The sequence below is a fragment of the Cibotium barometz genome, chromosome 48 (assembly GCF_041138505.1).
Source record: "Cibotium barometz isolate CiBa-2024 chromosome 48, ASM4113850v1, whole genome shotgun sequence".
Taxonomy (NCBI): Eukaryota; Viridiplantae; Streptophyta; class Polypodiopsida; order Cyatheales; family Cibotiaceae; genus Cibotium; species Cibotium barometz.
Window position 1 is genome coordinate 704,457 of NC_141093.1, and position 27,339 is coordinate 731,795.

General features: G+C 46.9%; 1 protein-coding gene across 3 annotated transcripts in view; it reads right to left on the reverse strand.

Moving 5' to 3' along the window:
- The window catches only part of LOC147610685 (uncharacterized), a 79,511-nt gene that overhangs the window by 31,103 nt on the left and 21,069 nt on the right, over positions 1–27,339 (reverse strand). For all 3 annotated transcript variants that reach the window (XM_086785113.1, XM_086785111.1, XM_086785112.1), the window contains 2 exons: positions 27,206–27,303; positions 27,008–27,070 (listed from right to left, as the gene is read on the reverse strand). In XM_086785113.1, the coding sequence (XP_086641239.1) occupies positions 27,008–27,070; positions 27,206–27,303 (161 nt within the window). The remainder of the gene's footprint in view (positions 1–27,007; positions 27,071–27,205; positions 27,304–27,339) is intronic.

The following is a 27,339-nucleotide window of genomic DNA, read 5'->3' on the forward strand; positions in this document are numbered from 1 at the left end:
AGATACCTAGGCCATCCGGCAGAGACCCATGCTAGAGCTCCTAGGATGATTACCACTCCAGCCATATACTGTTGTACTCACTGTCACTTTTGTACTCCCCCATATTCATGTATCCATGTATCCATGTATCCATGTACTCATGTACCCCATTTTGACTAGTAGCATTAGCTTCCCACTCTCTCTAGTTGCTACTTCCGGATGCTCCCTATTGATGTATTGTAGGGCTAGATACTTACCTTCAGTCCTTTCTTTTCTTTTCCAGATAGTGTATCAGATGTCATATGGTTGTAACTTTGGTCTCATAGGTCACTTTGGCCTTTTGAAGACGTTAATATAACATTTCATTTTGTTGGGATGACAGAGGATACCCCATACAGGTACTCCGATTTGTCTCATAGGCCGAGTTCGGTCTTTTGGAAGACGTTAATAAAATCTCTCTCTCTCTCTCTCTCTCTCTCTCTCTCTCTCTCTCTCTCTCTCTCTCTCTCTCTCTCTCTCTCTCTCTCTCTCTCTCTCTCTCTCTCTCTTTCTTTCTCTTTTCCCCCAGTTCGCCAGTTCGCTGCCTCTCTGCCCGCCTTTTCCCCAGTTCGCCACTTCGCCCCCCTTTTCCCACCCAGTTCGCCAGTTCGCTGCCTCTCTGCCCGCCTTTTCCCTAGTTCGCCACTCTGCCCGCCTTTCCCCCCAGTTCGCCAGTTCGCTGCCTCTCTGCCCGCCTTTTCCCTAGTTCGCCACTTCGCCCCCCTTTTCCCCCAGTTCGCCAGTTCGCTGCCTCTCTGCCCGCCTTTTCCCCAGTTCGCCACTTCGCTGCCTCTCTGCCCGCTTTTCCCCCAGTTCGCCAGTTTGCTGCCTCTCTGCCCGCCTTCCCCCCCAGTTCGCCAGTTCGCTGTCTCTCTGCCCGCCTTTTCCCCAGTGCCCCCCTTTGGTGCCTCGCTTTTCCCACCCACGCTTGCTCAGGCCCCCAAGGCAGCAACATAACTCTCTCTCTCTCTCTCTCCTCCCTGCCTGTGGGAAGGACTGCAGAGTGATTTGGAGGAATGGCCCCGAGTCTCTAAGAGAAACTCGAGGCCCTCGAGATGGCAATGAAGGCATTAATCAAGGAGAACAAGAAGACATCCGATTCCAACCTCAATGAGGTGGAAAACAAACTACACAAGCACATCATAGCTCTCGAAGCACGGGTCACGAACCTCGAACAAGAGAACACAGCACTCAAGGAGGAGGTGAGTGCATTGAAAGTGGAAATGGTAGCCATCAAGAATGCTGAGAAGGAAGAAGGGGAGATCAATGACAACACTCTCACGGCCATCAAAGAAGAGATCTCCAAGGAGATCACAAAGGACATGGAGGGAAAGCTCGAAGCCAAGTAGTCAGGATGGGTCGAGGTGGTGAAGAATAACATCCGTAAAGAAGTGAGGGAGGAGACTCAAAGGGAAGAAAACCAAATCATTCACACCACCATTGAGGAGGAGAAGATGAGGCATGCCCGCCGCCTCAACATTCGAGTCACAGGTATAGCCGAGACACCCGACTCCACTCCCGAGAAAGATGGACAGCTTCTATGCATGAAGCTCGGCTACAAGGAAGAACACCCTCTCCCCTTCACCAAAGCATGGAGAGCCGGGAAAGACTCAACACGCAAGCGAGCCCTCATCCTACAGTTTGCAGGAGAGACGGAGAGGGTCTGTCACCATTGAGCTATCTAATGGTCCTCTTATCTTCTTGTGTGAGCTTTGGGCTCTGGATGAGCATACTCCGTAGTGGTGCTCCATCGCTAGGACTGGCACGGCGTGATTCGTAGTGCCAGGGAGACGGGTGGATTGCACACGGTGTATGTTTCTGGATTACCACCGTTAGGACTGGCACGGCGTGATTCGTAGTGCCAGGGACGGGTGGATTGTACACTGTGTGTGTACCTGGAATTGACTTTCCGGTGGGCCTGTTTGTGCCCGAAAATGTCAAGTATTGTGCAAGTACATGAATGGAGATTATCCTTTAACAATGTTGCATTGTGCACTCATGTTTGCCTGCCTTTGAAATGTTTTCGCGTGAACTGGTTTTGTTTGCATGCCTGACATGTGTGTCTAGCTCAGGGGTCGGGGACGCCCTCCCGTGAGCCGTGGAATGCCTTGTCTTCTGACAGGTTTTGTGGCGTGTGAACAGGTGGGAAATCCTTATTTAAATAAGAGCTTTAAGTTATAAGCCTTATAACTTACAGGTTTCATACTTCATTAAAAGTAGGTGGACACTTTATAAGTGTGGGCACCCTCTTTTGGCCTGGGCACCCTTTTATAGCATGTGGGGTGGGGGTTGGCCACCTACCCCACCTACCACACCCAATCTTTTGCATGGGAGGAAGGCGCCTCACTTCCAGCCCTCTCCCTTGCATTTTGGAGGAAGAAAACACAATTGTTGGCTGGGATTTAGAGAAAAACAGGCTGGAGCACTCATTATTCTCATGAAACTGGTCGTACAGCAGGTACACCAGGTACACCAGCAGGCACAGCAGGTACACCAGGTACAGTACCTTCATTAATTGCTGATTCTGGTCGTACAGCAGGTACAGCAGGTACACCAGCAGGTACAGCAGGTACAGTACCTTCATTAATTGCTGATTCTGGTCGTACAGCAGGTACAGCAGGTACACCAGCAGGTACAGCAAGTACAGCAGGTACAGTACCTTCATTAATTGCTGATTCTGGTCGTACAGCAGGTACAGCAGGTACACCAGCAGGTACAGCAGGTACAGCAGGTACAATACCTTCATTATTTGCTGATTCTGGTCGTACAACAGGTACAGCAGGTACAGCAGCAGGTACAGCAGGTATAGCAGGACAAACCAGTGGGGTTATCCGCGTGGATTTAGGACATACGCATTTCCTACAAGTGGCCCAGGTTGTTTCACTCTTCCTACTGGCTGTACGGTGGCTCCAGAAGATTTTCATTGCGAAGAATGAGGAATTCTCCTGCTCTCCTATGTCTGGACTCCTCTTCCATTCACCGAGTCAACTCCGTGAGGGTGCCCCATCGCTAGGACTGGCACGGCGTGATCCGTAGTGCCAGGGACGGGTGGATTGCACGCGAAGTGTGACTCTGGAAGGTGCTATGGACGGGGCAGCCCTTGGTGACTGCAGACTCGGCATCAACAAACATGTTTGGGTTTGATACTTTGTTTTCATTGTGCATTGCTTATTGGAAATCTGGCCTTGGGCCCGTGTACTTGTAACAAATTCTCCCAAGTAATAATATCATTTCCTTGGGGGGGGGCCGGCCGTTCCGGCCTCAGTATGGTGTCATCTATCTATGCTCAGAGTTGTTAATTACTTTTTGCTATTTTGTCTTGTGCTATTGTCTTTTAAGAGTGTATAATAAAGTGCTAACTGGAGAAGTGAGTCCAGGAAGGGGTGACCCCTGCTTGGGTCTCGTTTCAGTGGTATCAGAGCACGGATCTTCCTTTTTCTACATTGGGAGACGATCCAAAGGCTTCCTGACCACTCTCCATTAGTGACTTTACTCTTATTATGGCTAGCCAAGCAAGTAGCAGGGAAGTGCCAAATTCAAAGGGGCACTCCAGTGGAACACAAGCAAGTGGACGGATGCCTTATGCCCGTGATCATGTATGGTTGGGACAGCCGTCCCGTGGCAAGGAGAAAATGCAGGAGCAAGAGCAAGAGCCAAGTGCCATGAATGCAGAAATTCAGCGTATGCGAGAGCTTCTCCATGCCAGGGAGATGGAATTGGCCAGCCTACGTGAGGACCCACACATTCAACAAGTGCTAGATGCAAAGAAAAAGGAGGCAACCGTCTTTCAAGACTTTGAAGCTTTGGCTCGTGGATCAGGGCTGAAACCTCGTGAGCTAGCTCTTTCATTCTTAGTGGATAAGGGTGATGTATTGCAGGGCCAGGATGGGGAGCTTGTTATAAAGAGATCTCCATTGGTGGACATGCCTGGGATAGCCTCTCCAAAGCTGAAATCTGCTGTCCACAAAGAGGAGCCTTCCATTACATCCCGACGTGATTCTACCTTATATGGGAGGCATAGCCATGCCTATGAAGGTAACATTACTTCTAGAGATGATCGTTACAAGCCTCATTCTTCATCATTGCAGGTTTCTCATGGGCTTAGAGAGCACCGACATCCCCGTACTACTACTTTACCTGTTGAACTCTCCCATGAAGAGCCATTTCTTCATGCTCCCATCTCCACATCCTCTCCGGATCATGCTTATGCTGCAAGAGAAAGTGGTGGGGCTACACACATGCATGCAGGTACAGCACATGGTTCACGTCCACGTATGCCACCTAAGTATGCAGGAGCATCTATGGATGCCAGGGCTGATCCACATGAACGTGGAATCAAGAGGACGCATGGGGATTATGAGCATCATGTTCATAAGCAAAAGGAATTCAAAGCCGGGGACAAATCCGTCAAGTTCGAGACATATCATGGTGAGTTTGATGCTTCCAAGGTTATGTCATTTGTTTCCCAATTTGACATTGCTTTTAGTGATGAGGATTTTTCAGAAAAGTCCAAGGTGAGGCATGCCAGCATGTTCTTGAAGGGCACGGCCGCTCATTGGTGGCTTGCAGAAAAGCTCTCAGGCACTCCCGTGGACACTTGGGCTGAATTCAAATGCCCAATTCTTACCCCCTAATGCCAAGAAGAACATCCGCAAGAAGTGGGATTGGGTTAAGCAGAATGAAGGTGAGTCAGTTCATGCTTATGTATCCAAGTTTTGGAAAACACTCTTGGAAGTTTCCCCTATTATGCAGGTAAATGATGAGGAACGCAAGAGAAAGTTTGAATCGGGACTCCAACCGGTTTACCAATCGGGCTTGGAGTTGTACCCAAACCACACTCTACAACAGCTCATTTCAGCTGCTTTGGCCACCGAACAATTGGAGCAAAAGCTGAAGCAAAATTATAGAGATGGACATGCTCAAAAGGGGAAGGACAAGGCTGTCCCAAATCTGCATAAGGGTGGACAGCCACCTAAAAGGGACTCCAATGAAGTTAAGGGAGCTCCAAAAGCTGAAAGTACTTCAGAGAAGAAGCGTCCCAACAAAAGGCCTAACTATGGACTTACTCCGGAACAAAGGGTGCAATATATACGTGACAGTAAGTGCTTTTCTTGTGGTAGTAAAGATCACATGGTCCGGCAATGCCCAAAGAAAGCAGGCAAAGAGGATGCAAAGGAAACCAAGGTTAATGTGCATATGGTGCCCGATGTACAAGGGGGGACAGCCCATGATGCTTTGGATAGAATGGTATGCAAGGCATGGGGACAGCTCAAAGATCAACCCGCATTATTTATGTTTGATGATTGTGCCACAGACAACTTCATATCATTGGAAATGGCTACAGCATTGGGCATTAGTGTGGATGACATGGGACCGGAGATTGAGGCCGGAAGTGCATTTGTTGGCAAGCAAGTCAAGGTCACACCCCTTATTGGCAAGCTTCGCATGCATATTCAGGGATATTTGGACCATGAGAACTTCCTCATTGCACCATTAAATGGGTGTGATGTATTGCTTGGAAAGCCTTGGCACTCCCGTCTTGATCCTCGCAAGGCTTACAAGACCAACCGGATCACATTTATGCATAGGGGCAAAGAGCATGTTATTGATGCCGGTGTGGAAGGGAATTCTATCCCTATTGTATCCCACATTCAAATAAATAAAGCCATGAGAAAGGGTCTTTGCTCGTACATGATTTTTGTTCGTGATAGAGTAGACCATGTTGATCATTCTCTTGATTCTCTCACATGTGATAGGCTGGAATTTTTGAAACAATATGAAGATTGCTTTACAGATTCACTTCCAGGGGAGCTACCACCACCACGGCCGGAGGATCATCGTATAGACCTTGTGCCTGGCAGTTCTCCACCAAATAGGCCGGCATACCGTGTGAGTGCATCTCAGCAGGAGGAGATCATGAAGCAAGTCAATGAGCTCATGCAAAACGGTTTGATCCGCCCTAGCTCTTCACCGTATTGCTCTCCCGTACTTCTAGTGCAGAAGAAGGATCTCTCTTATCGTATGTGTGTGGATTATCGGGCTCTAAATAAACTAACCATCAAGAATAGGTTTCCTATTCCTCGTATTGATGATATTTTGGATAGATTAGATGGCTCGGCATATTTCAGCCGAATTGATTTGAAGAGTGGATATCATCAAGTACGGGTAGTACCAGAGGATGTGCATAAGACCGCCTTCAGGACAGCATTTGGTTTGTACGAGTATCTTGTTATGCCTTTCGGTCTTACAAATGCTCCTGCCACTTTTAACCGTATGATGGACAGGATTTTTAGAGAACATCGATCGTTCACTGGAGTTTTCTTCGATGACATCTTGGTTTATTCCAAGAGTGAAGAAGAGCACAGAAAGCATTTGGCCATAGTCTTTGAAGAACTCCGAAAGCATAGACTTCACATCAATGCTAAGAAGAGTGAGTTCTTCCTCTCCGAAATTCATTATCTTGGGCACATTGTTTCTCAAGATGGCATACGAATGGATCCTGCCAAGATTGAGGCTATCAAGAATTGGTCTGAACTCAAGTCAGTGCATGAGGTTCGTAGTTTTCTTGGGTTATGCTCATACTATAGACGGTTCATATGGCATTTTGCTTTGATTGCTGCCCCTCTTCATCAGTTGACAAAGAAGAAAGTCTCCTTTCAGTGGACTTCATTGGAAAGCAAAGCTTTCTATTCACTAAAGGATGCAATCATATCTGGGCCCGTGTTGATCATTCCTGACTTGCACAAGCCATTCTTTGTGGAATGTGATGCATGTGGAGATTGTTTAGGTGCTGTCCTAAACCAGGAAGGACACCCCGTGGCATTTGAGAGCCGCCGTTTGCGTGATACGGAGCTTTCTTTGGGGATCTATGAGAAGGAGCTATTGGCCGTGATTCATGCATTGACCATTTGGAAGCACTATCTTCTCGGTGCAGAGTTTATGGTGAAGACCGACAACCAAAGCTTACGGTATTTTCTCACACAAACTAAGCTCTCAGAGAAGCATATGCGGATGGCAAATTTCCTCTCTATGTTTCATTTTCAGATTGTGCATACACCGGGAAAGAAGAATGTGGTGGCCGATGCATTGTCTCGAAGGCCGTATGTAGCTTCTATCTCAATTGCCTCTCATGGAGACTTGTCGTCTATGCAAAATAAGTACCATATAGATGCTGATTTTTCAGATTTATGGGCTGATTTGGTGGCTGGTCATACTCATGCATCATATGTGATCAAAGATGGGTATCTCCTTAAAGATAATTGCCTTTGTGTGCTCACAGATTTGAGGCAAAAAGTGTTGGAAGAATGCCATGCTCCACCGTATGCAGGACATAGAGGTATTCTACCTACTACTCATATGGTTGAACGCTACTTCTTTTGGCCAGGGATGAGGAAGGACATTGAGGCTTATGTACGTGCTTGCCTTACTTGCCAAAAGGTCAAGTTTGATCGTCAGAAGTCTCCTGGATTGCTTCTACCATTGCCTATTCCCTCGCAGCCATGGGAGAGTATAGCTATGGATTTCATCATGGATTTGCCTCGCACTCAGCAAGGTAATGATGCTATATGGACTATCGTTGACCGGTTTAGCAAGCAAGCTCATTTCTTGCCGGTCAAGAAAACGATCAAGGCAGATCATATGGCAAAAGTTTTCTTATCACAGGTATTCAAGCATCATGGTATGCCTAAATCTATTGTGGGTGACCGTGATCCTCGAACTACCAGTCTCTTCTGGAGAGCACTTTTTGACAATATGGGCACAAAGCTGAATTTTTCATCCGCTTTTCATCCTCAAACCGATGGTCAAAGTGAAGCAGCAAATTCAGCCGTATTGGACCTTCTCAAATGCTATGTAGCTGATCAAAAGACTTTGTGGGAAAAGTATTTGCCACTTGTGGAGTTTGCATACAATAACACGGTGCATGCTTCTACTGGGAAGGCTCCCTTTGAGATAGTTTATGGCAAAGTGGTATTGCCTCCCATCCTACGTACTAAGGATGAGATTTTTGCTGCTGATGACTTTGTCAGGGACTTGGATATTGCCTTTGCACAGGTACGGACAGCCATAGCCCGTTCTCAAGAGAAGCATAAGAAGGCTGCAGACAAGCATAGAAAGCATTTGGATGTCAAGGTAAATGATTGGGTATTGCTGAAATTCGAAAAAGCTAGACTCCGTAAGAGATCTGGTAAGGAGGGGATGTTTCCCAAGCTCTCATCCAGGTATTATGGGCCTTTCAAGGTCATTCAGCAGATCAATGAAGTTGCTTTTCGTTTAGCATTGCCATCCCATTGGAAGATACATAATGCTTTCCATGTTAGCCTCTTACGAAAGTATGTGGGTCCGGAACCAAGTCTTCCTATCATTGAGGATCCACCAGAAGTGGATGAGTTGGAAGAGATTTTGCAACCAGAGCAGATTGTGTTTCATAAAGAGCGTAAGCTATCTGCAGGCAAGCTTGTAAGACGCTATTTGGTCAAGTTCAAGAACTATCTCCCCATTGATGCTAAGTGGGTTGATGAGGACTACTTCAAAGATTATCCGCAGCTTCTCCATGACTATTTGGAAGCTTTTCAGTTGCGGACAACTGTTTAGAAGACGGGGAGATGTCACCATTGAGCTATCTAATGGTCCTCTTATCTTCTTGTGTGAGCTTTGGGCTCTGGATGAGCATACTCCGTAGTGGTGCTCCATCGCTAGGACTGGCACGGCGTGATTCGTAGTGCCAGGGACGGGTGGATTGCACACGGTGTATGTTTCTGGATTACCACCGTTAGGACTGGCACGGCGTGATTCGTAGTGCCAGGGACGGGTGGATTGTACACTGTGTGTGTACCTGGAATTGACTTTCCGGTGGGCCTGTTTGTGCCCGGAAATGTCAAGTATTGTGCAAGTACATGAACGGAGATTATCCTTTAACAATGTTGCATTGTGCACTCATGTTTGCCTGCCTTTGAAATGTTTTCGCGTGAACTGGTTTTGTTTGCATGCCTGACATGTGTGTCTAGCTCAGGGGTCGGGGACGCCCTCCCGTGAGCCGTGGAATGCCTTGTCTTCTGACAGGTTTTGTGGCGTGTGAACAGGTGGGAAATCCTTATTTAAATAAGAGCTTTAAGTTATAAGCCTTATAACTTACAGGTTTCATACTTCATTAAAAGTAGGTGGACACTTTATAAGTGTGGGCACCCTCTTTTGGCCTGGGCACCCTTTTATAGCATGTGGGGTGGGGGTTGGCCACCTACCCCACCTACCACACCCAATCTTTTGCATGGGAGGAAGGCGCCTCACTTCCAGCCCTCTCCCTTGCATTTTGGAGGAAGAAAACACAATTGTTGGCTGGGATTTAGAGAAAAACAGGCTGGAGCACTCATTATTCTCATGAAACTGGTCGTACAGCAGGTACACCAGGTACACCAGCAGGCACAGCAGGTACACCAGGTACAGTACCTTCATTAATTGCTGATTCTGGTCGTACAGCAGGTACAGCAGGTACACCAGCAGGTACAGCAGGTACAGTACCTTCATTAATTGCTGATTCTGGTCGTACAGCAGGTACAGCAGGTACACCAGCAGGTACAGCAGGTACAGCAAGTACAGTACCTTCATTAATTGCTGATTCTGGTCGTACAGCAGGTACAGCAGGTACACCAGCAGGTACAACAGGTACAGCAGGTACAATACCTTCATTATTTGCTGATTCTGGTCGTACAACAGGTACAGCAGGTACAGCAGCAGGTACAGCAGGTATAGCAGGACAAACCAGTGGGGTTATCCGCGTGGATTTAGGACATACGCATTTCCTACAAGTGGCCCAGGTTGTTTCACTCTTCCTACTGGCTGTACGGTGGCTCCAGAAGATTTTCATTGCGAAGAATGAGGAATTCTCCTGCTCTCCTATGTCTGGACTCCTCTTCCATTCACCGAGTCAACTCCGTGAGGGTGCCCCATCGCTAGGACTGGCACGGCGTGATCCGTAGTGCCAGGGACGGGTGGATTGCACGCGAAGTGTGACTCTGGAAGGTGCTATGGACGGGGCAGCCCTTGGTGACTGCAGACTCGGCATCAACAAACATGTTTGGGTTTGATACTTTGTTTTCATTGTGCATTGCTTATTGGAAATCTGGCCTTGGGCCCGTGTACTTGTAACAAATTCTCCCAAGTAATAATATCATTTCCTTGGGGGGGGGGCCGGCCGTTCCGGCCTCAGTATGGTGTCATCTATCTATGCTCAGAGTTGTTAATTACTTTTTGCTATTTTGTCTTGTGCTATTGTCTTTTAAGAGTGTATAATAAAGTGCTAACTGGAGAAGTGAGTCCAGGAAGGGGTGACCCCTGCTTGGGTCTCGTTTCAGGGTCACCTTCATGAGGAAGAGGGTCATACTACGGGGTTTAGAGGGAGCTCCTATTTTCTTGGATGATGATCTCACGAGGATGCAGCTTGAGCATAGGAGAACTTGCATGCCACGAGTCTTACACGCGAGGAGAGAAGGCAAGAAGGCCTTCTATCGAGATGGTCGGGTCATCATTGATGGTCGGCCCATGGATTAGCGGTTTGGGGCCTATGGGACACAGACGAGGCCACTGACAGAGATACACATAGCAGTATGGAACTGTAATGGTTCACTATGGGTGCAGCCTGGACGACTGGAGCATGTTATGGTGGGGAGAGACATCATACTTCTGAGAGAGACACATCAGAGCCCAGAGAGAGGGCTACCTCGAGTAGAGGGATTCCAGTGGGAGTCAGCATACAGGAGGACCACACGCCAGGGTACCTCGAGAGGGTCGGGGGGAGTAGCAGTCCTATTCAGACGGGAGCTACAGGGGAGACTGAGAGTGGTAGCACAGGATCCAGAGGCCAGATACATGTGGATCAGCTTACAGCTCTCACAGGACAGGGTTATATACATAGCCCTATGTTACTTTTCTCCATCAGGATCCTCCTACGTCATTACAGAGGACATGCCACAGGAGGAGGAGATAGGAGCCTCGCCATACACTTGTCTGTCAGAGGAGATTATGCATTATTCTACACTAGGGGAAGTATTTCTTACGGGCGACTTCAATGCCCACACACAGAGCAGACAGTGTGAGGTGTATGACTATGATGACATGGAGATCCTCCACCCTGTGGATCCAGAGGAGATAGGGGCTAGTCGGGCATCAGAGGACACTGGACCAGACAGAGGGCATTATGGGGACCACTTACTAGAGTTGGGAGCCAGGCATCGTCTCGTTATTTATAACGGGATGCTACAGTGGCCGGGATCAGGAGGGCTGACATGCTTCCCACATGGGGGTCATACACGGACCGGAGGCACGGTGGTAGACTACATTATGGGGTCTTTGGAGGCATCACAGCTTGTCACCTCATTCTCCATTCCACCTCGTCCTATTGGGGCAGATCATACATACTTGGCATTTTCACTAGCCGGATCACCAGTATCACCAGCCTCCCATATACCGACGCCGCACACTACCATCTACTTCACACACGACATGGCAGACATATACACTGGCAGAGTAGAGGATGGGCTCCTACTCATGGATCCCCTGGCATCTATGGATACCATTACAGCCCAGCTCGCATCACTCCTACACACGGCTGCATTACAGAGCTTCCCACATCGTGTACACTCAGGAGAGCCTGCGAGACCTGGGACTATGCCCCAGAACAGATGGTATGATGACGAGTGCAGAGCCCTGTACTCACGACTCCGCATACAGAGAGCCTTGGGAGCCATCACAGAGCAGGAGTCGAGGAGAGAGATGAGGAGACTTACTCGCCGCAAAAGGCGGGCCTTTGCAGAGATACAGGAGCTAGAGATCTTTCATTTCTTCATGAGTAGAGATAGCCCTGTCTCATGGCGGCACTTCAGAGAGCCCCGGACCCCGACACCTATTGCAGACCCACAGACATGGCACACATATGCAGAGGGTCTATACCATGCCCCACAGCAGCCACCTATACCTCAGCCACAGGAGCCTCGACCTACCACAGCTAGCTTCTTTACCCACTCGATGGTACAGGAAGCTATCCGCCGCCTACAGCATGGACGGGCCGCCGACCATATGGGCCTGCAGGGTGAGCATCTCATATATGCAGTAGATTCTTTAGCTCCTTTTCTTGCACACCTGTTTAACAGGGCACTAGCAGAGGGTTTGCCTGCGGAGTGGACGATGCACACCATTGTGCCGATTCACAAAACAGGGGATATGCTCGATCCGAGCAACTACAGGACGGTTATGGTTGGCCACGTGCTAGCCAAACTCTATGGTGCAGTGTTGGAGCAGGAGCTTAGCTTATATGCTGAGCGAGCAGGTTTACGCTCATCAGGGCAGGCAGGCTTCAGGAGAGCTTTCTCTACCACTGACCATGTATTCACTTTGAGATGTATGATTGATCAGGCCAGAGTGAGGAAGAGAAAGCTCTATTGCTGCTTTGTGGATTTCCGCAAGGCATTTGACACAGTACCACGAGAGAGGCTCTTTCAGCGCCTACAGTCTCTTGGCATACCAGCAGATATGACATGGGGCATCTATGCATTATATGAGCAGGTTTTTGGGCGAGTCAGATGTCCAGGAGGTATGTCCGAGACTATTGCTAGCACCATTGGTGTGAAGCAAGGATGCCCACTTTCCCCCACGCTATTTGGGTTATACATTGATGAGGTGGCTGACTTCATTACACGGGGAGGCGGAGATGGAGTTGACTTAGCAGGTACCTCAGTACATATTATGCTCTATGCTGATGATATTGTATTGGTGTCTGAGTCCCCAGGTGGTCTACAGCAGCATCTACATGCACTCCATGATTTCTGCACACAGAGGGGTCTTACTGTGAACCTTGGGAAAACCAAGGTTATGGTCTTTCATACATCGAGACAGGGCAGGAGTCAGCTGACATTCACTCTCGCAGGATGCCAGGTGGAGGTGGTGACATCATACGTGTACCTAGGGGTTACCTTCTCTGCAGCAGCCACACGCTTTACCATGGGTTCAGCAGCCAGAGCTAGATTGACACGGGGATATGCAGCATTGGCTATGCTAGAGAGACAGTGCCACCAGGCGCATTTTCAGGAGCCCCGGACGAAGGGGTGGCTATTTGACACATTAGTCACACCGGCATTGATGTATGGAGCAGCAGTATGGGCACCAGGCCTTGCTACTCATTGGTGGACACAGATAGAGAGACCACAGGCCCTCATGATGGCACGCATGATACGCAGCAAACCGTCAGTACCTCATGACATTATCCGAGCAGAGTTTGCTGCGCCTCCTATGATGGTAGAGGCCATATTTCAGACTATATGCCTGCTAGACAGATTCAGAGAGATGCCACAGGACAGATTATCATACAGAGCTTTTCAGGCATCTAGACAGTTGGCTGAGGCAGGAGACAGAGGATCATGGTATGCACAGGTCACACATTGGTTCTCACAGCATGGCCTAGACATGGATCATCTACCACCATTCCAGTATGACAGGGATGCACCACATATCCGTCTCTCTCATAGTGAGAGGAACAGAGTATTGAGACAGGATCTATGGCAGCTCTATACACGAGAGACATGGATATCGCCTACACAGCCTCTTCCACCGAAGATGCTATACTACAGAGATCACTTCATGAGTATCACTGATGATGGATTTATAGAGAGGCCTAGATACATGGAGGGCTTTTTACCACACGGCTCCCGAGTGGCTATTGGTCAGCTCAGAGTTTCATCACACCGATTGGAGATTGGGACTGGCAGAGCAGCACGGATCCCCCGAGAGGAGAGGGTATGCAGATTGTGCAGAGAGGAGGTGGAGAGTGAGGAGCATTATGTATGCAGATGCAGAGCATATACAGCCATCAGAGAGAGATATCCCATTTTATTCAGAGAGCCACATTCCCTACGCCAGATCTTTGAGACAGCAGACCAGCGCATACTGGGGAGATACATTCTAGACATACAGCGCCACAGAGAGACATTATTACAGGCTCAGACAGCTCCAGAGGGGGGGCGACAGACACAGATTACTACATTTTTTCACAGATCCATCCCCCTCCCATCCCCTGCACGGCGGGGAATTACTCTCCAGAGAGCAGAGACACTTAGAGCCCGCAGGAGACAGAGGACACCTGGCTTTCGGACACCACGCCTATACCAGAGAGAGATGACAGAGATCAGAGCTCAGTTTCACAGAGAGGGTGCGGAGCGACTGGCTCGCTTCAGAGCACACCCAGGCATGTTCTTCAGGGAGCTGTGGACACCCCCTTCACTGATGTATACCATTTTATACCCCCAGTATGGTACAGGATGGAGCTAGCTAGGTTGCATATCATGATTGTATACTCCATGCATATAGCTTTGCATTCTCCTAGTAATAGAGCTCCATCCCCTGCACACCCAGATTCAGCTTTTTTATTCAGTACTTTTTCATTTTGTTGGGATGACAGAGGATACCCCATACAGGTACTCCGATTTGTCTCATAGGCCGAGTTCGGTCTTTTGGAAGACGTTAATAAAATCTCTCTCTCTCTCTCTCTCTCTCTCTCTCTCTCTCTCTCTCTCTCTCTCTCTCAGCACGAAACTGCAGGCGGGCAGCAGGACGTGCAGTCGGCCAGAACTCTCTCTCTCTCTCTCTCTCTCTCTCTCTCTCTCTCTCTCTCTCTCTCTCTCTCTCTCTTCGCCCGTCGCTTCTCTCTGTTCGCCCGTTTGTGTGCTCTCCTTCGCTTCGCAGTCCACACAGAGACAGAATACTGACTTCTTTAGAGGGACTACCCGGGAGGAGACACAGCTGACAGCCCACAGTGCTATTTAGACTCATCTCATCCATGCCCTCTATGACCAGTGGGAGAAGCTGCATGAGGGCATCAAACACATGCAAAAGTGAACACGACGGTGAGATCATTTGGTATGAGAGTGCAGCTATTTGGTCCTCCTAGCTCTTTTCACATGATGGAATTCATGCTCGAACACTTGGACTGGTTGATGGACACATGGGAACAGGGATCCTTAGGTTGGCACAGGAAAAGGCACCATTCTTGGTCAAAAAGTTAGAAAAGGCAAAAAGTCAAACTATATTGACCAAAAGCTGAAGGCACCATTGGAAAGAGGACATCGAACTGGATCAAAAAGCTAAAAGCCGCTTTTTCAAAAAGTAGCTCCAGGGCCAAAATGCAAGGCCCTAAAGTTGTAAAAGCACAAATCAAGAACTTTTGCTATTATTAATGATATTTAATAAAGAAAAAGCAAAACCAAGAAAATAAAACAAAAGCAAAGAGGCAAAGCAAAAGCAAGAGCCCCCATCTAGTATATAAGAAGCTTGTACCGTCTTGGAGAGGCATAGAAGAAGAACTTGTGGAGAACCACCTTGGGGAGAGCAATAACCTTGTCATCATCATCTTCTCCACCCTTCGCCTCAGCTCCGCCTGCAGCTCAGCCACCGCCGCCTCTGCAGAGTTGATTCCACCGAGCGCCGCCCCTACAACGCCACCTCCGCCGACTGAACCGCCACCGCCCCAAAGCCACTTCGCCGGTGGCTCAGCTGCCCACCGCCGGTACCGACGGTACCGCCTAGAGCCCACCGCCGCTAACGCTTTCCGCCACCTGTTCGCCAAAATTTCACCGCCGTTTGCTCTGCCGCCGTCGCCCGTCTGCTACCGTCTACCACCACCAGCAACACCTGCCTTGTTTGGAGGGCTGCCTCCCTTTGAAGAACCGCCTACTCCTCTTCTCTTTTGGAGAAAGAAACTCGGACAGCCGTGCATCTTTCTCAATATCTCGTCCCCGAGTACTTTGTGAGATTTTCTTGAGCAACAAAGAATTGATTCATATCTTGGTACTAGCCCGGTGTAAGACTCTTGTGGGTAGTGCTCAGCATCAGATATCTTGTGCCTTGACATTGACTTCAACCCGACCTCGACATCGGCACTCTTGTTTGATATTGTATTCATTTGTTGTATTGGTCCTTGCGTGGAAAAGCCCATGGATTCTTCCTGAAAAGGGGGCGGGGCCTATTCCCCGCTCAGCGTGTACTCTGTGATACCCCTATTCCTATTTCTCTCTCCCCCTTCTCTCTCTCAATGGGATAGACATTGAGCGGTTGCCACCTTTTCAGTATGCTCAGTCTGCTCCACGGGGTCACCTCTCTCTCAATGAGAGGAACAGAGTGATGAGACAGGACATATGGCAGCACTATATACAGGAGACATGGACAGCACCAGAGAGCCCACTACCACCGAAGATGCTGTATTACAGAGACCACTTTATGAGCATCTCAGGGGATGGGTTTATACATCGATCGCGGTACATGGATGTATACATGCCACACAGCTCTCGCGTTGCTATTGGACAGCTACGAGTCTCATCACATCAGCTAGAGATAGAGGCTGGGAGAGCGGCACGGGTTCCCAGAGCTGAGCGGATATGCAGATTGTGCCGCGAGGAGGTGGAGACTGAGGATCACTTTGTATGTAGATGTAGAGCCCACCAGGGGGTCAGGGATAGATATGCAGGATTGTTTGAGGAGCACTCTTCACTACATCAGTTGATGGAGGCCTCGGACCAGCGACAGCTTGGCACTAGAGCTTCATAGTTCTCGAGAGAGACTCCTCCAGACACCCGCTCCCACTAGGGGTGGGAGACAGTCCCAGCTCACAGATTTCTTCCAGAGAGCTATGCCAGTGCCAGCTGATGTACCACATGGGGTGACCGCACAGAGAGCAGAGGAATTGAGAGCCAGGAGGAGACCTAGACAGACTGGACATAGAGCACCCCGACTCCGTCACCGAGAGATAGCAGCTATCCGAATGAGACACCAGATGGAGACACAGGAGAGGCTAGCTCGCTTTCATTCAGACTCAGGGTACATGTTCATGCCATTCACAGCCTCAGCATCGGCGATGTATGATATCTTATATCCCTCTTATGGCACTGGATGGAGTTAGACATAGATCTGCATAGCATGCTTGTACTACCCCTTCAGCATATAGAGATGCATCTTGCCTTAGCACTCCATCCACACATCCCCACCCCCCTTATATTGTTTGTATATGGGCTCCACCGATCCATGATGATTCACAGTTGTATCCAGACACATGCACACTTTTTCTTTTGTTTCTTTTCTTCCGATGACCGGAAGAGCACAGTTGTATTATTTTTTTGTCTCATAGGCCGACTTTGGCCTCTCGTAGACGTTAATATATCTTTCTTTTTCTTTCTTTCTTCTTTCTTTCTCTCTAGACTCTAACTATATCTCTTGTACACGTGGTTGAATCTGTCACTCCACGCTCCGTTGGGCTTACAGTGGTATCAGAGCAAGGATTTCTCTTGAAAAAATCTTTTCTGGGGTGATAGAACCATGTCAAGAGTCAAGGGAGACCGAGGGCCTCAAGAAGGGAATGACTACGAAGCCAACCCAGAACATCAAGGAGTGATCCAAGGCCGCCAATCTATCTCTCATGAGACCGCAACCATGACATCAGTAGAATACCAGGATTTTCAAAAGTTCATACAGTATCTTCAGGATGAAGAGTTCCCAGCTTGGAGAGCCAAGAAGGAACAAGACTATAGAAGAGCTGAAATGTTCGAAGACTTTATCAAAGACCAAGCCACTGAAGCTAAAGGTGTGGAAGCCGCCAAAGCATACTTACGAGCTAAAGGGATTACCACCCAAAGCTACCCGATCCATCACTCGTGGAGGACAAAGAGAAGTGTCCCTTAGACCCGCTTTATCTCATGCAGCTTCCTCAAGCCTAGCAAAAGAGAAGAAGGCAAAGGAGCCTTCAACCGACAAAGTGGACTTCAAGCCAGGAGAGAAAAGCGTAAAGTTTGATACCTTCTATGGAAAGCAGGACACCCAAAAATCCCTATCTTTCATCAAACAGTTTGACGCTACCTTTGGAGGCGAGGACTTCTCCGAAAAGTCTAAATTCCGCATGGTCTGTATGCATTTAAAAGATGCCACCTTGAATTGGTGGCTAAAACTGGTACAAGATGGGACCGAGCCTACATCATGAACCAATTTCAAAACCATGTTCAACAAAAAGTTCCTTCCCGCAAACTTCTAGGCACATGTGCAGAAAGAATGGGATGAATCATGCGGTAAAGCAAAAGGCCGGAGAAAGTGTGGCAACATATCTTAACAATTTTTCAGCCGTCTCATTGAAGTTTACCTCATATACTCCCATTCCATCATTGATGGAAATGCGTAGGGTTGTCAATGGATTAAAACCAAAGCTTATGCAAGCAATTTATATGGCGGGACCTAAACCTTGGAAGAAGCCCAAAACAAAGCCTTGTAAGCCGAAGCTCTATATATGCCTTGGATGGTGGGCAAATCAAAGAATGAGAATCAAGACTCGTCCCAAAAGAAGAGGTTCAAAGGAGGATCTCAAGCAAGGAACGAGCCACAAGAAAAGAAGAACAAGAATGAGGATAAACCACCTGTTGGAAATAAGTGCACACTAGGTGTACTATTTCTCTAGTCTACATTTTGTCTAGTCTTAGTTTTTGTCTTGAGTCTTGAGTGTGTGCCTTGTGGCACCTCCACATTTATCCCATAAGCACTCTTGCTCATGGTCTTGTACTTGGCCCTATTTATTCAGGGGTCACATCATGGAAATATATCTCTCAGTGTTTGCTTTATCTCTCTTGCAGTCTTCTTCCATGTTCTAGTTTAGTATGATACCATGCTAGATTTCTAACATGGTATCAGAGCATGTAGATCCCCTCTCCTCTCCTCTCAGTCTGCTGCAGCCCTAGCTTCGTCATCTCCATCTTCTCCTTTCAGTTTACCTCTCCCCGCTATCCTTCTCCGGCATCTCCCTTCAGCCTCTGGCCGCACCTCTACATCTGCCCCGTCTCTTCACTCTTGCTGCTGCGGAGGATCATCATGGTGCTGCCGCTCCTGCTCAGTTCGGTCTGGACCTGTGCGCCACCTCTTCAACAGGCTGCACCCTCTTCTGCACTCTGCCCGCCTACCTCTTCAGATGCTGCACACTTCTGCCCCGCCATTGCTGCTGCGCGCACTTCTCCAGCTGCTAATACGGGCCTGTTCATGGCGAGGTGCTGCTCCTGCTCATGCGCAATCTCTGCCCCGCCATTCTGCCCGCGCTGCTTCTGTCTGCCCAGCCAATACTGCGCGCACCTCTCCAGCTTGCTGAAAATCTGCACGCTATCTTCTACAGCTGCTGCTCCTGGCCCCCGCCCTCTTCTACGCCATTATCTGCTCTCTCTGCCCACGAGCTCTGCCCCAAAATTCTGCACCTCTGCTCTCTCCGGTCTCTCTGGGTATCGTGGTTTTGTACTTCATCTCTTTCTATTTGCAGAATTCTCTGTTTGCAGCAGTCTCTCTCTCGGGTTACCCCTGAAAGGGTGGAAGACCTGAGGTAAAACCAAAATGGATTATCTTTCTATGCTGCAATATTTTCAGTTCTAGTTTATTCTTCAAAATTAATTTTCAGAACTACTCTCTATCTTGTACGGGATTAGACACTGCCAAGTATGGTAAGACCTTCCCATCTCTCACATATCTGTCTATGCTTTCATGCTATCTACCACCAATGAATACCAATGATGTAGATCATGGGGGTAATGTCATGTCTATTTGGACTTATCTTTGTACCTACCCAAGAGGCATCCCTGCATTACTCACTCTAGCAGGAGGATTGCCCTTGAGGAGGGATTATTAGTCAAGGTCCATCTCTCTGTCTATCTACAATCAGTCAGTCTCTATGTCTATGTGTCTATCCTGTGTGTCTATCTTGTCACATGTCTTTGACACTCTATCTATCAGTCTATATGCCTCTCTTTTGTGGATTAGCTACCCACATTCTCTTGGCATTTTTTGTCTATGTCCCCATTTATCTTCTATTTGTCAGTCTCTCTCATGTCTATCTGAAAGTCTCTCTCTCTGTGGGACCACTCTACTGGCTGATTGTCTATCTCTCTGTCTGTCTATGATCCACTTTTGTACCTACCCTTGTGGACCCATATGAGGATATCACTTGAGGAGGGTGTCTCAGGATCTTTGTCTGTCATGTCTTCTGTCTTGTCTCTCAGTCTATAGGTCTTTATGTCAATCTTCTAGTCTTGTCTTTTGTCTTCCTCCTAGTGTCCACTTAAGGAGGGTGTTGGAAATAAGTGCACACTAGGTGTACTATTTCTCTAGTCTACATTTTGTCTAGTCTTAGTTTTTGTCTTGAGTCTTGAGTGTGTGCCATGTGGCACCTCCACATTTATCCCATAAGCACTCTTGCTCATGGTCTTGTACTTGGCCCTATTTATTCAGGGGTCACATCATGGAAATATATCTCTCAGTGTGTGCTTCATCTCTCTTGCAGTCTTCTTCCATGTTCTAGTTTAGTATGATACCATGCTAGATTTCTAACACCACCAATTTACCAAAAGAAGCTATCCTGCAAGCCACATGAGGAGCATGTCAAAGAAGGTAAATGTTTCCAATGTGGAAAGAAAGGACACATGGCTACAAAATGTCCTCATAGACCAAATCAAGAAGCCAAACTGCCCCAAAGTAATACATTGTCTAAAGAACTCCAACATCAAGATGACACCACCAGAAAAGAGGCAACTTTTCAAAGCTTGGGGCAAAGTGGCAAACCAACCCATGCTTATCCACTTCGATAGTGGTGCTACCCACCACTACATCCATCCTCAAGTGGTTGAAGCCATGAACCTTTCTTCGGATAGGCAAGTTTTTGCCACGTGAGCCGTGCTTAAAACACTCCCCGCCAGCTGTTGCAACCGAACTTCCCTTAAAAAAACACATATGCCAAATGCTCTCTCCAGCATTCTGGCATAAGACAGTCCTTTAAGAAAACAGGGTTTCTATGCAAGTTTTCAGTTTTGATTTTCTTTTGAATATAGTGAGTAAATCTTAAATCCGTATCCCAATACTTCTAGATCACAGGTCTGGATTCTCCCAAGCAAAATTCCACGAAGTGCCGCTTTTGAGGGAATGTCAACCGAGGTGACTCCTATTTTGGGAAAGCTTCGCTTACAGATTGGAGACTATGTGGATCATGAGAACTTTGTTGTTGGCAAAGTTGGACATTGTTGTATAATTTTGGGTATGCCGCGGCATTAGAATATAGACCCGGCCATTGATTGGGCTGGAAACAAGATTAGGTTTTCTTTTAAGGGTAAGAATGTAACTTTTGAGGGGAATTTCATTCCGCTCATTAGTCATGTACAAGTTCCTAAAGCAATAAAGCAATCTATTTCCTCGTACTTAATATATGTAAGAGATCCTAAGGAATCTGAAAGTGATCAGTCACTCTCAACTCTTGATCATGAAAGGAAAGATTTCCTCAAGAAGTATGAAGATTGTTTTGCAGATACCCTTCCAGGAGAGCTACCTCCAAAGAGGCCGGAAGATCATCAGATTGACATCATGACAGGAAGCTCACCTCCTAACAAACCTCCTTATCGAGTGAGTCACGCTCAACAAGAGGAGATTATTAAGCAAGTGACCAAGTTTTTGGAAAAGGGTTTGATTCGACCTAGCTCATCACGTTTTTGCTCCCGAGTCTTATTGGTTCAAAAAAAGGATAGTTCTTGGCGTATGTGCACTGATTACAAGACTCTTAACAAGATCACTGTAAAGAACAGGTTTCATGTTCCTAGGATTGATGATATCCTAGATAGATTGGACGGAGCCACTATCTTTAGCAAGATGGATTTGAAGAGTGGTTACCATCAAGTCAGAATTGTTCCAGAGGATATTCACAAGACCGCATTCATGACAACCTTTGGACTCTGAGTATTTGGTGGTGCCTTTTGGTCTTAACAATGCCCCGGCTACTTTCAACCGAATGATGGAAAGAATATTTCAAGCACATAGAAAGTTTGCAACCACTTTCTTTGATGACATTATTGTGCATTCAAAGAATGAAGAAGAGCATCGAAAGCACTTGGATATGGTATTTCAGGAATTGCGAAAGCACAACTTGTATGTGAATGGCAAGAAAAGTGAGTTCTTTTTTGTCAGAAATTCTTTACTTGGGCCATATAGTGTACAAGGAAGGAGTCAAGATGGACCCAGAAAAAGTCAAGGCTATTGTGGAATGGCCAGAGTTGACTAGTGTGCATGTAGTTCGAAGTTTCCTTGGCTTATGCTCATACTACAGGAAGTTCAACGAGTGGTTTGTCGTGGTAGCAAGTCCACTACATGATTTAACAAAGGAAGTCGTGGATTTCGGTGGGCCAAAGCTAAAAAAGAATCCTTTGAAGCACTAAAGTTTTATGCTAGCAAAGAACCAGTATTGATTATTCCAGATTTATCGAAGCCATTTATGGTAGAGTGTGATGCCTCAGGAGATTGGATTGCAGCAGTCTTGAACCGAGAGGGCCATGCCGTGGCCTATGAGAGTCGAAGGCTTCAAGGAGCCGAAAAGAATGCACCCATATATGAGAAAGAATTGATGGCTATCATTCATGCTTTAAAGATTTGGAAGCACTATCTTCTGGGCGTTGAGTTTGTCATCAAGACGGATCATCAAAGTCTTAGTTATTTTATGTCTCAACCTAAGATATCAAAAAAGCATATAAGATGGGCTAGTTACTTGGCCCAATTTCATTTTAAAATTATGCACACCCATGTAAAGACAACAAAGTAGCACATGCTCTATCTCGAAGACCCATGACCCATGCAGTTTCTATGGAATATCATTTGGACTTCACTATGATGAAAGATCTTTATGCAGCAGATGAAGATTTCAAGGACATTTGGGACAAGTTGCAAAATGGAGACTTGGTTACCTCTTAGGTCATCAAGGAAGGGTACCTTATGATGCAAACCCGTTTATGTGTGACTAAGGATTTGAGACCAAAGGTAATGGAAGAATGCCATGCCCCACCTTATATGGGACATAGAGGAATCATGATAACAACTCAGGCTTTGGAGAGTTATTTCTATTGGCCTAGCATGAGAAGGGATATCGATCAATATGTTCGAGAATGTTTGGTTTGTCAAAAGGTCAAGTTTGATCGACAAAAATATGCAGGATTATCGCAACCTTTGCCAATACCCAATATTCCATGAGAAAGTATTGCTATGGACTTCATCTTTGGATTACCAAAGTGAGGATTTGGAAATGATGGAATATGGACTATTATTGACAGGTTCAGTAAGCAAGCCCACTTCATTCTAGTAAAGAAGACCATCCACACTAATCATATGGCGAGATTGTTTATTCAACGGATTTTCAAGCATCATGGATTACCCAAATCCATTGTAGGGGATAGAGATCCTCGGACTACCAATTTCTTTTGGAGAGCACTTTTTGACAACATGGGAACAAAGCTGAATTTCTCTTCATTCTATCACCCTCAAACAGATGGACAAAGTGAGATCGCAAACCTCACTATTTTGGATATACTAAAGTGTTATGCTCTCGAAGCAAAGGATCAATAGGAGAAGTACTTGCCATTGGTTGAGTTTGCCTACAACAACACTATTCACTCTTCGACAAGCAAAGCTCCTTTTGAGATTATCTATGGCAAACCATTGTGGTTGCCTATTTTAAAGACCAAGAAAGATCTTCCATGCGGATGAGTTTGTTCGAGATTTGGATACGGCCTTTGCACAAGTTCCAAAGGCTATAGAGACATCCCAAGCCAAGCAAAAGAAAGCTGCAGAAAAGCACAGAAGGCAGGTCACTTTTGAAGGAGACTGGGTCTTATTGCGATTTGAAAAAGAATGACTTAGAAAGTCTAAAGCTAACGAGCACAAGGAATCCAAGCTTGCCCCCAGATATTATGGACCTTTTTAGGTTACCAAGAAGATCAACGATGTATGTTATTGGTTGGACCTTCCAGATCATTGGAGGATACATAATGCCTTCCATATCAGTTTATTGAAGCCATATACAGGACTTCCCCCATAGGAGCCTGTAATGGACGATCCACCAGCAGCGGAAGAACAAGATGAAATCTTATAGTCGGAACAAATTGTATTCCATTCCGTCAGAAAAAGAGAAAAGACAATGGTCAAGAAATTCCTCTTGAAGTTTAAGAACTACTTGCCTATGGATGCGAAATGGATGCCGAAAGAGTACTTCAAGGACTACCCAGATATTCTTCGAGCTTATGAGGAAGAAGTTGGTCCAAATGTATTTGAAGTACAGGCTTGAAACGTCTTGTGATCAAGACAAATTTAAAAGGAAGGGATTGTACCTCTAGCCCTCTTCATTGTATATATTTATATTGAAATGGAATTGATCATTATCTTGCTTACGTAATAGTCTAGATTGGATATGCTCTAGTTTGGGTGGCAACGATGCTGGAAATCCCGAGGAGCCAGATTTTTATATGGGAGACAAGGATGCTGGAAGACCCATTGGATGGCAACGATGCTAGATATTTTGGATTTCGCAGTCGGGCGGTCATTCCTAGATGACTATTGGATTTCGCAGTCGGGCGGTCATTGCGACCAGATAGCCCATATGACTATATTGGATCTCATAGTCGAGCGGTCAATGTGACCAAATGGCCCAGATGACTATGGAATACTTCTCGAACGGTCCTAGTGACCAGATGGCCTTGAGGATAGTCTGAGCGGTTTCCCTCGAGAACTAGATGGCTCAGCACGGTTTTGATGAAACCAGACAGGACAATCCATGAACAGGAGTATCATTACTTGTGCATTGCATACTGATGTATGTTTGAAATTCTTTGACTTTGTGTGCTGTTTTTGATGTGTGGACAATGCTTGGATTTATGGCATGTGATAGTCCACTGGGCTCCAGACTACTTGGCCAGTACTTGGAATACCCAATAGACGTGAATGATGCATACTTGTTTGTTCACTAGCTTGTGTCTAGTTTTTGCAGAAGGTGAGTATGCATTTATTATATCTAACACATGTGACAGGCTATGAAGAACATGCACCATCAAGAACAAGGACATCGGTCAAAGAAAGGCATAAAGATGTTACCATAGGAGCAGAAGGCACTACATATATGAGGAAAGACCAGATGCACAAGAGCACCAAATGGGGCTAGTACCACGATCATATGGAATATTTGTACCGCACAGATGAGGACAACTGTCATATAAGAGGGAGGGAATGTAACTATTTGGTCCTCCTAGCTCTTTTCTCATGATGGAACTCGTGCCTAGACACTTGGACTGGTTGATGGACACATGGGAACAGGGTTCCTTAGGTTGGCACAAGAAAAAGGACCATTCTGGGTCAAAAAGCAGGACAAAGCAAAAAGTCAAACTATGTTGACCAAAAGCTGAGGGCACCATTGGAAAGAGGACATCAAACTGGATCAAAAAGCTAAAAGCCGCTTTTTCAAAAAGTAGCTCCAGGGCCAAAAAGCAAGGCCTTGAAGTTGTAAAAGCACAAATCAAGAACTTTGGCTATTATTAATTATATTTAATAAAGAAAAAGCAAAACCAAGAAAATAAAACAAAAGCAAAGAGGTAAAGCAAAAGCTAGTATATAAGAAGTTTGTATCCTCTTGGAGAGGCATAGAAGAACAACTCGTGGGGAGAACCACCTTGGGGAGAGCAAGAACCTTGTCATCATCATCTTCTCCACCCTCAGCCTCAACTTCGCCTGCAACTCAGCCACCACCGACTCTGCAGAGTTGATTCCGCTGAGCACCGCCCCTGCAGCGCCACCTCCGCCGGCTGATGAACTACCTCCGCCGGCTGAGAGCCGCTTCGCCGGTGGCTCAACGCTTATGCCGAGGCCTCCGCCGCTTCCGCCGGCATTTCCGCCACCCTCCGCCGCCGCCAGCGTTTTCTGCCACCTGTTCGCCAAAATATCACCGCCGTTTGCTCCGCCGCCCATGTGCTGCCATCTACCACCTGTTAGCTGCTTTCTTTGGAGGGTGCCTCCCTTTGAAAAACCGGCTCCTCCTCTTCTCTTTTGGAGAAAGAAACTTGGACAGCCGTGCATCTTTCTCAATATCTCGTCCCTGAGTACTTTGTGAGATTTTCTTGAGCAACAAAGAATTGATTCATATCTTGGTACCAGCCCGGTGTAAGACTCTTGTGAGCCGTCCTCGTGGTGAGCTCGGCATCAGATATCTTGTGCCTTGACATCGACTTCACCCCGACCTCGACATCGGCACTCTTGTTTGATATTGTATTCATTTGTTGTATTGGTCCGGGCTTGGAAAAGCCCGTGGATTGTTCCTGAAATAAATTCCTGAAAAGGGGGCAGGGCTTGTTCCCCGCTCAGCGTGGTGTACTCATATCCCTATTCCTATTTCTCTCTCCCGCTTCTCTCTCTCTCTAACTCTATCTCTTGTACACGTGGTTGAATCTGTCACTCCACGCTCCGTTGGGCTTACACAAAGACCACTGGTTTGTCCCCCACACCACACCACCACCACCCCCCCCCCCCCCCATTTTGAATGAGGTAGCCTTCCTCTGAGGGTGGCCGGCCAGGGAAGAAAAGCACCATTCTCCCTTTCATCGAGGGGCTGGGCCTTTGTACCTAGCCATTTGTTTGCAGTTTTTCAATAATTAATAGGAGGAGTTTTTTCCTAGAAAAAAAAAGGCCCTTCCACGGGCCACAACTCAAGGACAAGGTGTCATCAGAATATTTCCTTCAGCCCTTAATGCAGCTCGATACAAGAATATTGGTCCACACTTGCATGTAGCCTATTTGGCATCCTGCTAAACCTGCCTAAGCCATCTACAACCAATCTGGCCTCCCAAAAACCACACCACCTGGTTCAGACAGGGTCCAGGCTGCTCAGTCATGTCACCCTTCATGAAGGGCCTAACAAACATGAGCTAGCAGATGGATGTGCAATCCAAAAAGATGTTGGAGAATTTCTTTCCAACATATTAAAAATGAGCAATTTGAAGAGAAAGTGCATGGACTTCTAAATGATATATTCACAGCTAATCATAGAACACCAAACTGAAGGAACAATAGAAATCTGGTCACACACCAATCTGAAGTTGTACAAAAGCTCATATGTAGAAAATCATTAGGAGAATATTCAAAAGCCTACCACTAGCATTCACTGCAGCTTGTACAGCAGCCAACAACTGATCACGATCATCATCCAACTCACCTGGAACGGTAAATAGCCCCCCTTTAATAGAAAACAAAGGAACTCCTAGCAGTAAAGATATCTGTAGCTCACAAAGCCTCCTGGAAATAGTAAGTGGCTTTTATAAAAAAGAGAGACTATTCAGTGCTCAGTTACCAGAAATATCTCCAATACTGTTAGTAGGAGGCCGACGTTGCCTCGTTAAGGCTATACGATCTGCTGTTCCCTTCTTTAAGGGAGGACGCCCAGGCTTACTGCCAAAGAAAGAAAACAACACATCCATTTAGGAT